The sequence below is a fragment of the Dendrobates tinctorius genome, unplaced genomic scaffold (assembly GCF_039654945.1).
Source record: "Dendrobates tinctorius isolate UK_male_01 unplaced genomic scaffold, ASM3965494v1 ptg000251l, whole genome shotgun sequence".
In the NCBI taxonomy this organism is placed as follows: domain Eukaryota; kingdom Metazoa; phylum Chordata; class Amphibia; order Anura; family Dendrobatidae; genus Dendrobates; species Dendrobates tinctorius.
In genome coordinates this window covers 5,735,685-5,749,114 of record NW_027361918.1, presented here as the reverse complement: position 1 = coordinate 5,749,114, position 13,430 = coordinate 5,735,685, and the positions used below count along the sequence as shown (strand labels likewise).

General features: G+C 49.9%; 1 protein-coding gene across 2 annotated transcripts in view; it reads right to left on the bottom strand.

Moving 5' to 3' along the window:
- Positions 1-5,127: 5,127 nt before the first annotated feature.
- The window catches only part of GTF3C2 (general transcription factor IIIC subunit 2), a 116,704-nt gene continuing 108,401 nt past the window's right edge, over positions 5,128-13,430 (bottom strand). For both annotated transcript variants that reach the window (XM_073557784.1, XM_073557785.1), the window contains 4 exons: positions 12,892-13,020; positions 12,537-12,713; positions 11,195-11,302; positions 5,128-5,706 (listed from right to left, as the gene is read on the bottom strand). In XM_073557784.1, coding sequence (XP_073413885.1) covers positions 5,458-5,706; positions 11,195-11,302; positions 12,537-12,713; positions 12,892-13,020 — 663 coding nt within the window. In that variant the 3' untranslated portion in view covers positions 5,128-5,457. The remainder of the gene's footprint in view (positions 5,707-11,194; positions 11,303-12,536; positions 12,714-12,891; positions 13,021-13,430) is intronic.

Here is a 13,430-nt window from a genome sequence, read left to right as displayed (position 1 = left end):
CTCGTTGTCACGTTGTGACTGTATATTTGTATCTCTCGTTGTGCTCTACACAATGTTTTTATACATAATAAAGAAAATAAATCAAGTTATCGGCCTCGTAGTGATGAATCCAGACACTGCAATCACAGAGGAGCCCCGCAGTGATCGACTGGGCCTTGAAAAAAAGTCTTCACCCCAGCTAAATTTTCCACATTTTTCACATTACACCACAAACTTGAATGTATTTTATTTGGATTTTCTGTGATACAAAGTAACAAATATGAGACGTGTAATGGGCAAGATACGGGGTGTACTAATTATTATACAAATATACACCTGACAATTGTGAGGTGCATTAGTGTTCAGCCCCTGAGTCATTACTTTGTAAGACCATCTTTCTCTGCAGTCTTTTGGGTTCTGTCTCTCCAGCTTTCTCTGCAGTCTTTGGGGGTCTGTCTCTCCAGCTTTCCCTGCAGTCTTTGGGGGTCTGTCTCTCCAGCTTTCTCTGCAGTCTTTTGGGGTTTATCTCTCCAGCTTTCTCTGCAGTCTTTTGGGGTCTGTCTCTCCAGCTTTCTCTGCAGTCTTTTGGGGTCCGTCTCTCCCACCTTTCTCTGCAGTCTTTTCGGGTCTGTGTCTTCACCTTTCTCTGCAGTCTTTTGGGGTCTGTCTCTTCAGCTTTCTCTGGAGTCTTTTGGGGACTGTCTCTCCATCTTTCTTTGCAGTCTTTGGGGGTCTGTCTCTCCAGCTTTCTCTGCATTTTTTTTTTTGTCCGTCTCTCCCACCTTTCTCTGCAGTCTTTTCGGGTCTGTGTCTCCACCTTTCTCTGCAGTCTTTGAGGGTCTGTCTTTCCAGCTTTCTCTGCAGTCTTTGGGGGTCTGTCTCTCCAGCTTTGTCTGCAGTCTTTTGGGGTCTGTCTCTTCAGCTTTCTCTGCAGTCTTTTGGGGTCTGTCTCTTTAGCATTCTCTGAAGTCTTTGGGGGTCTATCTCTCCAGCTTTCTCTGCAGTCTTTTGGGGTCTGTCTCTCCACCTTTCTCTGCAGTCTTTTGGGGTCTGTCTCTCCACCTTTCTCTGCAATATTTTGGGGACTGTCTCTCCACCTTTCCCTGCAGTCTTTTGGGGTCCATCTCTCCCACCTTTCTCTGCAATCTTTTCGGGTCTGTGTCTCCACCTTTCTCTGCAGTCTTTGGGGTCTATCTCTCCACCTTTCTCTGCAGTCTTTGGGGGTCTGTCTCTCCACCTTTCCCTGCAGTCTTTTGGGGTCCATCTCTCCCACCTTTCTCTGCAATCTTTTCGGGTCTGTGTCTCCACCTTTCTCTGCAGTCTTTGGGGTCTATCTCTCCACCTTTCCCTGCTGCAGTCTTTTGGGGTCTGTCTCTCCACCTTTCTCTGCAGTCTTTTGGCATCTGTCTCTCCACCTTTCCTTGCAGTCTTTGGGGTCTGTCTCTTCAGCTTTGCACATCTAGAGGTGACATTTTGCCCCCTCGCTTTCACTCAGTGACATTGGATGGAGACGTCTGCGATCAGTAATTTTCACGTCTGGTCACAGATTCTCTGAGATTTGGGTCTGGACGGTGACTGCGCCGCTCACACACAGGAATATGCTCTGATCTAAACCCTCCATTGTAGCTCTGGCAGGATGTTTAAGGTTGCTGTCCTGCTGGAAGGAGAACCGATGCCCCAGTCTCACATCTTTCCCAGCCTCTAACAGGTTTTCCTCCAGGATTGCCCTGTATTTAGCTCCATCCATCTTCCCATCACCTCTGACCATCTTCCCTTCCCCTGCTGAAGAAAAGCCTCCCCACAGCAGAATGCTGCCACCAGCATGTGTGACGGCGGGGGTGGTGTTTTCAGAGTGACGTGCAGTGTCAGTTTTCCATTACACACAGCATTTTGCCCAAAAAGTTCTGCTTTGATCTCATCTGACCGAAGCCACTTTTTACACATGCTAGCTCTGCCCCCTACATGGGATTTCTTACGGCTTGCTGTCAAAAATGGCTTTCTTCTTGCCACTCTTCCATGAATGTCAGATATGTGAAGTATACGACTAATAGATGTCCTGTGGTCAGAGTCTACCCCCTGATCTGTGAATCTCTACAGCTCCTCAGTGACCATGGGCCTTTCGGTTGCTTCTCCAATTATTGCTCTCCTTCCTTGGGAAGGCAGGTTAGGACGACGTCTATGTCTTGGTAGGTTTGCATTTGTGCCATACTCCTTCCATTTTTGGATGATGGATTAATGCTCTGTGAGATGTTCAGAGCTTGGGCTATTTTGTTATAACCTAACCCTGCTTTCATCTTCTTCACATCTTTATCCCTGACCTGTCTGGTGAGCTCCTTGGTTTTCATGATGCTGTTTGATCCTCAGTGTTCTCACACAAACCTCTGAAGCTTTCACAGAACAGCTGTAGCTATACAGGGAAGGAATCACACCCAGGGGGACGCAATGTACCAATTATGTGACTCGCATGATTGGTCACTTTTATTTAGGGGGATCAGACTACAAGGGGCTGAATACAAATGCACCTCAAAATTATCAGATTTATATTTTTTAAATATTTAGAAAACCGAAAATCATGTATCATTTCCTTTACAGTTCATAATACTTGATACTAAGTGTTGGTATCACATAAAATCCCAATAAATAGTTTTCAGCATGTGGGTGTAATGTGGAAAAGCTCATGGGGTATGAGGAGTTTTTAAAGGTACTATACCCAGCACTGCCGCCATGTTATTCAGTGACTACAATCAGTAGTCCCTTAATGATATAACTCCCTCTTCATAGTCTTACTTAAGACCTCCGCAAATCACATTTTCGTTAACAGGCCAAATTTTCTTCGCTCACATCCTTGGGCCGAACTCCCTACTCTCTCTCACACGGAAAGTCACGGACTGGACCCCCTTCTCTCACCCGGAAAGTTACGGGCCTGACTCCCTTCTCTCACACGGAAAGTCACGGGCCAGACTCCCTTCTCTCACACGGAAAGTCACGGACCGGACTCCCTTCTCTCACACGGAAAGTCACGGGCCGGACTACTTTCTCTCACACGGAAAGTCACAGGCCGGACTCCCTTCTCTCACACGGAAAGTCACAGGCCGGACTCCCTTCTCTCACACGGAAAGTCACGGGCCGGACTCCCTTCTCTCACACGGAAAGTCACGGGCCGGACTCTCTTCTCTCACACGGAAAGTCACGGGCCGGACTCTCTTCTCTCACACGGAAAGTCACGGGCCGGACTCCCTTCTCTCACACGGAAAGTCACGGGCCGGACTCCCTTCTCTCACCCGGAAAGTCACGGGCCGGACTCCCTTCTCTCACCCCGAAATTCACGGGCCGGACTCTCTTCTCTCACCCGGAAAGTCACGGGCCGGACTCTCTTCTCTCACCCGGAAAGTCACGGGCCGGACTCTCTTCTCCCACCCGGAAAGTCACGGGCCGGACTCTCTTCTCTCACCCGGAAAGTCACGGGCCGGACTCTCTTCTCTCACCCGGAAAGTCACGAGCCGGACTCTCTTCTCTCACCCGGAAAGTCACGGGCTGGACTCTCTTCTCCCACCCGGAAAGTCACGGGCCGGACTCTCTTCTCTCACCCGGAAAGTCACGGGCCGGACTCTCTTCTCTCACCCGGAAAGTCACGAGCCGGACTCTCTTCTCTCACCCGGAAAGTCACGGGCCGGACTCTCTTCTCTCACCCGGAAAGTCACGGGCCGGACTCTCTTCTCTCACCCGGAAAGTCACGGGCCGGACTCTCTTCTCTCACCCGGAAAGTCACGGGCCGGACTCTCTTCTCTCACCCGGAAAGTCACGGGCCGGACTCTCTTCTCTCACCCGGAAAGTCACGGGCCGGACTCTCTTCTCTCACCCGGAAAGTCACGGGCCGGACTCTCTTCTCTCACCCGGAAAGTCACGGGCCGGACTCTCTTCTCTCACCCGGAAAGTCACGGGCCGGACTCTCTTCTCTCAACCGGAAAGTCACGGGCCGGACTCTCTTCTCTCACCCGGAAAGTCACGGGCCGGACTCTCTTCTCTCACCCGGAAAGTCACGGGCCGGACTCCCTTCTCTCACCCGGAAAGTCACGGGCCGGACTCCCTTCTCTCATACAGAAAGTCACGGGCCGGACTCTCTTCTCTCACCCGGAAAGACACGGGCCGGATTCCCTACTCTCACAGGGACAGTCACGGGCCGGACTCCCTTCTCTCACCAGGAAAGTCACGGGCCGGACTCCCTTCTCTCACCTGGAAAGTCACAGGCCAGACTCCCTTCTCTCACCCAGAAAGTCACGGGCCGGACTCCCTTCTCTCACCCGGAAAGTCACGGGCCGGACTCCCTTCTCTCATACAGAAAGTCACGGGCCGGACTCTCTTCTCTCACCTGGAAAGTCACGGGCCGGATTCCCTACTCTCACAGGGACAGTCACGGGCCGGACTCCCTTCTCTCACCCGGAAAGTCACGGGCCGGACTCCCTTCTCTAACACGGAAAGTCACAGGCCAGACTCCCTTCTCTCACCCGGAAAGTCACGGGCCGGACTCCCTTCTCTCACCCAGAAAGTCACGGGTGGGACTCCCTTCTCTCACCCGGAAAGTCACGGGCCGGACTCCCTTTTCTCACCCGGAAAGTCACAGGCTGGCCTCCCTACTCTCACCCGGACAGTCACGGGCCAGACTCCATTCTCTCACCTGGAAAGTCACGGGCCGGATTCCCTACTCTCACACGGACAGTCACGGGCCGGATTCCCTTCTCTCACACGGAAAGTCACGGGCCGGACTCCCTTTTCTCACCTGGAAATTCACGGGTTGGACTCCCTGCTCTCACCTGGAAAGTCACGGGCCGGACTCCCTTCTCTCACCTGGAAAGTCACAGGCCAGACTCCCTACTCTCACACGGACTGTCATGGGTCGGACTCCCTACTCTTACACGGACAGTCACGGGTCGGACTCCCTACTCTCACATGGACAGTCATAGGTCGGACTCCCTTCTCTCAACTCCCTTCTCTCACCAGCAAAGTCACGAGCCAGACTCCCTACTCTCACACGACAGTCATGGGTCGGACTCCCTTCTCTCACACGGACAGTCACGGCTTTCTCTCAAACTGTCAGTCACAGTCACGGGCCTGTCCGTCTCTTACACAGACACAACACTTACAAAAAACTTAATGCAAAAATAGGATTTTATTAGACAGGAGGCCTCTGGAGCAGCTCAATGTGAGCGATGAGGAGGCGACATGGCTCCGTCTGTTCTGCCCAGATCTCTGCGAGACAGAACAGATCAGCAGGACTTTGCTTTGTCCTGTGGTACAATAATCCTGCCAATATGGGCCTGGGCAGTGGCAAGTGCTATAAAGATGTCTGTCCGGGCATAAGAGCAGATAAAAAAGCAAAAACTCTTAAAAACAAACTAAAATCAGAAGTGATGTGGAAATTTAAAAAAAACAAAAACAAAAAAAAAAGTTGAAAACAAGGTTGAGGTTCTCCGGGTGTCACTACGAGACATCTGTCCCATCCCCCGCAGTCTCAAACTCCACTACACAATGCTGGACCTCTGGGCTGTACTCCGACTCCCTGACCGTCTCTGCCACTTCATACTTGGCCTGAAACCTGGCGACCTTCTCCTGGATCATCTTCCGTCCAACCGACGTCAGAAAACCTTGAACGCAGTGAACCCTTACCAGGCCGGAGTGACCCCCAGACACAATCCACGGGTACGAATCCAAGTTGGGGTTGAACCGGACCTAAAGATGACAAAATGGTTCAAAAATGGATACTGGGAACTGAGTAGTTACCGGGGTCTCTAGAGGCCGCTGCTCTCATTGCTCCCCACAGGCACCCGGGGAAGGAGCTGCTCACCCCCTTCATGATTGGATGTGGGGGGTCCTCATCCTACGCGTGTGCAGATGCAGGGGGTCCAAGCCTAAATACCAGCTGCAGGCATCCTCACCCTGCATACTAGTTGTGGTGGTCTTCACCCTATATGCATGAGCTGGGGTGGTCCTCCACTTCTTTACCATCTGCGGGTTTCCTCACATTATATATGAACTACGGTGGTCGTCACCCTATATAAAAGCTGCAGTGGTCCTCACATTATATATGAGCTGCAGTGGTCTTCACCATATATACGAGCTGCAGTGGTCCTCACCCTATATATGAGCTGCGGCTGTCTTCACCCTATATATGAGCTGCAGTGGTCGTCACCCCATATATGAGCTGCGGGCTTCCTCACATTATATGTGAGCTGCAGTGGTCCTCACCCTATATACGAGCTGCAGTGGTCCTCACCCGATATACGAACTGTGGTTGTCGTCACCCCATATGAGCTGAGGTGGTCCTCACCCCATATATGAGCTGCGGTGGTCCTCACATTATATATGAGCTGCAGTGGTCCTCACCCTATATAAAAGCTGCAGTGGTCCTCACCCGATATACGAGCTGCGGTTGTCTTCACCCCATATATGAGCTGAGGTGGTCCTCACCTCATATACTACCTGCGGTGGTCCTCACCTCATATACGACCTGCGGTGGTCCTCACCCCATATATGAGCTGCGGTGGTCCTCACCCCATATATGAGCTGCGGTGGTCCTCACCTCATATACGACCTGCGGTGGTCCTCACCCCATATATGAGCTGCGGTGGTCCTCACCCCATATATGAGCTGCGGGCTTCCTCACATTATATATGAACTACAGTTGTCCTGACCTTATATAAAAGCTGCAGTGGTCCTCACATTATATACGAGCTGCAGTGGTCCTCACCCTATATACGAGCTGCAGTGGTCCTCACCCTATATACGAGCTGTGGTTGTCTTCACCCTATATATGAGCTGCGGTGGTCCTCATCCCATAAATGAGCTGCGGGCTTCCTCACATTATATATGAGCTGCAGTGGTCCTCACCCTAGATACGAGCTGCAGTGGTCCTCACCCGATATATGAGCTGCGGTTGTCTTCACCCTATATATGAGCTGCGGTGGTCCTCACCCCATATATGAGCTGCGGGCTTCCTCACCTCATATACGACCTGCGGTGGTCCTCACCCTAGATACGAGCTGCAGTGGTCCTCACCCGATATACGAGCTGCGGTTGTCTTCACCCCATATATGAGCTGCGGTGGTCCTCACCCCATATATGAGCTGCGGTGGTCCTCACCTCATATACGACCTGCGGTGGTCCTCACCCCATATATGAGCTGCGATGGTCCTCACCCATATATGAGCTGCAGTGGTCCTCACACGATATACGAGCTGCGGTTGTCTTCACCCCATATATGAGCTGCGGTGGTCCTCACCTCATATACGACCTGCGGTGGTCTTCACCCCATATATGAGCTGCGGTGGTCCTCACCTCATATACGACCTGCGGTGGTCCTCACCCCATATATGAGCTGCGGTGGTCCTCACCTCATATACGACCTGCAGTGGTCCTCACCTCATATACGACCTGCGGTGGTCCTCACCCCATATATGAGCTGCGGTGGTCCTCACCCCATATATGAGCTGCGGTGGTCCTCACCTCATATATGACCTGCGGTGGTCCTCACCCCATATATGAGCTGCGGTGGTCCTCACCCCATATATGAGCTGCGGTGGTCCTCACCCCATATATGAGCTGCGGTGGTCCTCATCCCATATACGACCTGCGGTGGTCCTCACCCAATATATATATGCTGTGTTGTTCCTACCCTTCTATATAAGCTGTGAGCGTCCTCACCCTATAAGTTGTGGAGGTCTTCACTCTATATACCAGCTCTAGTGGTCCTCACCATATATAGAGTTGAATCCAGAAGTTTCCATCCGCTATATATAAAGACACATCTGCATGTTGTTCTCAATATCTGACGTGAAATCAGAATAAACCTTTCCCTTTTTCGGTCAATTAGGATTACCATAAGTATTAATATTTTCCAAATGCCAGAATAATGAGAGACAGAGAATGTTTTATGGCATTTTTATTACTGCAAAGTCAAAAGTTTCCATACACTAAGATTACTATGGCTTTAAACAATTCTGGACTGTCCATATGATGATGTCATGTGTTTGGAAGCTTCTGAGCGTTTTTTTGGGCAACATCTGAGTTAATTAGACACACACCTGTGGATTTATTCTAATGCACACCTGAAACACGCTGCTTCTTTGTGTAGCATCATTGGAAAATCTAAAGAAATCAGCCAAGATAGCAGGAAGAGAATTGTGGACTTGAACAAATCTGGCTCATCCTTGGGAAGATGATGGCGGACGCTGGTAAGATTTTGTCAATAACCACAGTGAAATACTGTATCAACATGGGCTAAAAGGCCACTCTGCCAGGAAGAAGCCATTACTCCAAAAGAAACATAAAAAAGACAGATTAATGTTTGCAGATGCACACAGGAACAAAGACCTTAATTTTTGGAGACACGTCCTGCGATCTGATGAAACTGAACTTTTTGGGCATAATGACCATCATTATGTTTGGAGGAAAAGTGAGTAGCTTAGAAGCCTAAGAACACCATCCCACCTGTCAGACACAGTGGAGGCAGCATCATGTTGTGGGGTTGTTTTGCTGCAGGAGGGACTGGTGCACTTCACAATATAGATGGAATCATAAGAAAAGAAGATTATGTGGCAATACTGAAGCAACATCTCAAGACATCAGCCAGGATGTTAAAGCTTGGGCGGAAATGGATCTTCCAAATGGACAATGACTCGAAGCATACTGCCAAAATAGTAAAGCGGTTTAAGGATAACAAAGTCAATGTTTAGGAGCGGCCATCACAAAGCCCTGATCTCAATCCTATTGAATATGTATGGGTAAAGCTGAAAAGGCCGGTGTGAGCAAGGCAACCTACAAACTTGGATCAGTTACACCAGTTTTGTCAAGATGAATGGGCCCAAATTCTGACCAAGAAGCATGTGGAAGGAGATCCCAAACGTCTAACCCAAGTCATTCAGTTTAAGGGCTATGGTACCAAATACTAATGAAATGGATGGAAACTTCTGACTTTGCAGTAAGTAATAAAAATGCCGTAAAACATTCTCTCTCGCTCATTATTATTAATAATTATATTGAGAGAAACCTGCAGATGTGTCTTTAGATATAGGGGATGGAAACGTCGGGTTTCACCTGTATATATGAACTGTAGTGGACCTCACTATATACACACACATATATACATACATACATATACACACAGGTGCTTCTCTCAAAATTAGAATATCATCCAAAAGTGAATGTATTTCAGTTCTTCAATACAAAAAGTGACTCTCCTCTATTCTATAGAGTCATTACACACAGAGTGATCTATGTCACGGGTTTATTTCTGGTAATGTTGGTGATTATGGCTTACAGCCAATGAAAACCCAAAAGTCATTATCTCAGGAAATTAGAATAATTAACAATAAACACCTGTACAGGCTCCTAAGTGGTTATAAAGGTCCTTAGTCTGTTTCAGTAGCTCCACAATCATGGGGAAGACTGCTGACCTGACAGATGTCCAGAAGGCAGTCACTGACACACTCCACAAGGAGGGGAAGCCACAAAAGGTCATTGCTAAAGAAGCCGGCTGGTCACAGAGTGCTGTATCCAAGAATATTAATGGAAAGTGGAGTGGAAGGAAAAAGTGTGGTAGAAAAAGGTGCACAAGCAACCGGGATAACCGCAGCCTGGAAAGGATTGTTAAGAAAAGGCCATTCAGTAATATGGGGGAGATTCACAAGGAGAGGACTGCTGCTGGAGTCATTGCTTCACACCACACACAGACGTATCCAGGACATGGGCTACAAGTGTCACATTCCTTGTGTCGGCCACTCATGACCAATAGACAACGCCAGAAGCATCTTACCTGGGCCAAGGAGAAGAAGATCCGGACTGTGGTCAGTGGTCCCAGATGTTGTTTTCAGATGAAAGTAAATTTTGCATTTCATATGGAAATCAAGGTCCCAGAGTCTTGAGGAAGAGTGGAGAGGCCACAATCCAAGCTGCTGAAGGGCTAGTGTGAAGTCTCCACCATCAGTGATGGTTTGGGGAGCCATGTCATCTGCTGGTGTAGGTCCACTGTGTTTTATCAAGACCTAAGTCAGTGCAGACGTCTACCAAGACATGTTAGAGCACTTCATGCTTCCCTCTGCCGACAAGCTTTATGGAGATGGAAATGTCATTCTCCAGCAGGACTTGGCCCCTGTCCACACTGCCAAAAGTACCAATACCTGGTGTACACACAACAGTATCACTGGGCTTGATTGGCAGCAAACTCTCCTGACCTTAACCCCATAGAGAATCTCTGGAGTATTGTCAAGAGGAAGATGAGAGACACCAGACCCAACAATGCAGACGAGCTGAAGGCTGCTATCAAAGCGACCTGGGCTTCCATAACCCCTCAGCAGTGCCACAGGCTGATCACCTCCATCCCACGCCGCAGTGATGCAGTAATTGATGCAGTAGAAGCCCAACCTAGTATTGAGTGCATTTACTGATCATACATTTCTGTAGGACAACATTTCAGATTTTACAATCATTTTTCAGGCTGGATTTATAAAGTATTCTAATTTCCTGAGATAATGACTTTTGGGTTTTCATTGGCTGTAAGCCATAATCATCAAGGTAAAATATTTCACTGACTCTTTTTAAACAATATTTTACCTCACAAAATGAATCCTCTGCGATATCATGCTGTAATGTCAGTATTGTCTTTTGCTTCCTCCCCTGCCCAGGAGCTGTGGTATGCTCTATACACGGTCAGACACAGTGGTGAGAGAGACAGAGCACAGGGGGGAGACAGCTCAAACGGGACTGCACATGAGGGGAGAACACAGCACAGGAAGGAGAGAGACAGCAGACAAGGGGGATAACACATGGGGTAGACAGGTCAAAGAAGAGAGCGCAGACGGGAGAAGTCAGCGCATGGGGAAAGAGAAAGTGGATAGGTGGGTGAGAACATGGGGGGAGAGATTCTCAACCCTGCAAAGCCTGCCCCCATCGTGACATTACCGCCCTCCCGTTGCAATAGCATCGGGCCTCTATCTAGTATAATATATGAGATTCACTTTTTATATTCAAGAACTGAAATAAATTCACTTTTGTATGATATTCTAAATTTGAGAGAGGCTCCCGTATGAGCTGCGGTGGTCCTCAATATATATATATATATATATATATATATATATATATATATATGAGTCGTGGTGGTCCTCACCCTATGCAATAAACTGGGGTGATCCTCGCCCTAGATACAAGCTGTGGGGCTCCTCACCTTTTGTATGGCCTCCAGCTGCACACGCTCCATGTTTAGGTCGCCCTTCAGCTCGTTGGCTTGCATCTTCTTCACTGGCTCCCGGCTTGTCAGATTGTGGAAGTTGGTCTGTATCAAGGAGAAGGCGGTTACCTATAGCAGTGGGTTCGGGGCTGAACCCCTACACTATATGTGCAGACCTGGTCCTATTCACACTGCTGAGGGTTACTTACCTGCCTGACAGCATTGTGTCGCTATATAGATGGTGGAGGAGGACAATGATATGGGCTGTTATCAGGGGGCGACCTCTGACCCTCAGCTCCAGTGACGGGAAATCTTAATGCTCAGCACAAGACATTGTGGAGAATTGTAGCTTCAGCTTTGTGGGAACAGTTTGGGGAAGACCCTTCTCTGCCCCCATGATTGTGCCCAGTGCACGAAGTCCATACAGACATGGAGGGGGAACATGAGCGGCTACACAGAGCCCAAACCCCAGCCTCATCCAACATCACGGAGACTTTGAGACCGGCCTTCCCCTAATATCAGGGTCTGCAAGAAATGCTCTTCTGGTTGAAGGGTCAAAGATTCCCACAGACACCTCTAAAATCTTGAAGAAATCCAAGAAGAGCGTGAATGGTTATATCTGCGGCTCCATGTTAATGTCCATGGAGGACACCAGAGACCCTGGAGGTGGATGTGGGGGACACACACTATAGCAGGCTCACACTGTTGAAAATTCCAATTAAAGACATAAATCTTTGGATGACGGGAACAGTGAGAGAATGATGCTGATAACTGGAGCGCTCACACGTTTCGAACCTGTCGGTACTTCTGTGTTTACGATAGTTTCAGTCCAGCATTTCTGCAGTCCAGCCATCAGGGCTGCCACTCCAACATTTCCCCCGTCCGAGAACCTATCTCTGACTACCAGCTGCTGAACGTTTCTTCCTGTTTTCCCCATGTTTCGTACACGACGATGGAGGGGGGGTTTAGGAATACCTTCTCTTTGTAGGGTGAGGATCACAAAGTATTCCACCCAGCAGGGCGAGGCTCGGGAACTCCTCTGCTTGGCAGGGCGAGGGGCGAGAACTCCTCTGCCCGGCAGGGCGAGGGTCGAGTACTCCTCTGCCCGGCAGGGCGAGGGTCGAGAACTCCTCTGCCCGGCAGGGCGAGGCTCGGGAACTCCTCTGCCCGGCAGGGCGAGGCTCGGGAACTCCTCTGCCCGGCAGGGCGAGGCTCGGGAACTCCAGAGAGAGATGTAGATGGATTATCCATAGGCCAAACACCGTGCAGGGGTCACAGCTGAAGAACATGGAAACCCCCCCCCACCAGAAACCCAGGACAGTCTAATGAGGGAACCTACCAGATCCGTGTCCTGAAACATCAGACTGAAGCGACCGCTCGCTGCTCGGAACGACTTTGGCTTGAAATGTTCCCAGTGATAACTCTCAGCCAGGGGCCCCTTCAGCGCTTTGTCACCAGGATCAGGGCCCTCTGCAGACAGGGACGCACAAGACAGGAAGTCCACCTTATAGACCGGCTGCGAAGAGGAGAGCAAGTAAAATCCTGGAGAGGCGCCTACAAATACAGAGTAATGGTCTCTACCCGCTCATAGGACGCATGCGGGCACAGTTCACAGGAAGGACGCATGGTTCACGGACTCATGCAGGCACACGGGCCCGGCTAACAAACACAAACATAGCTCTATCCATACTCACAAATCTGCGCTCTGATGGTCGCTTCGTGTTAACAGACAGCACGTTTAGATTGGGGAACATGACGACCACGACCTCTCCGGTAGTGTCACCACATGTGACGGAGCTGAGCCAATCTGAGCCCGAGACGCTCTGCAGGGAGAAGAGTGTGAGCAGAAGCAAGAGGCACAACGATAGTCTGCACCGGAGGGCCGACCTCCATAAGAGGAGGCCAAAGACCTCCCACACTCCATCCGCTGGGAACTGCTCTCCACAACATGGCAAATAACGCACCAGACCATCCTTCCTCCATCACACCCAAAGATACATGCAAAGCCCCATTCAGCGAGGGGCCCCTATATCACCTGTAATGCTCCATTCAGCGAGGGGTCCCTATATCACCTGTAACGCTCCATTCAGCGAGGGGCCCCTATATCACCTGTAACGCTCCATTCAGCGAGGGGCCCCTATATCACCTGTAACGCTCCATTCAGCGAGGGGCCCTTATATCACTTGTAATGCTCCATTCAGCGAGGGACCCCTATATCACCTGTAACGCTCCA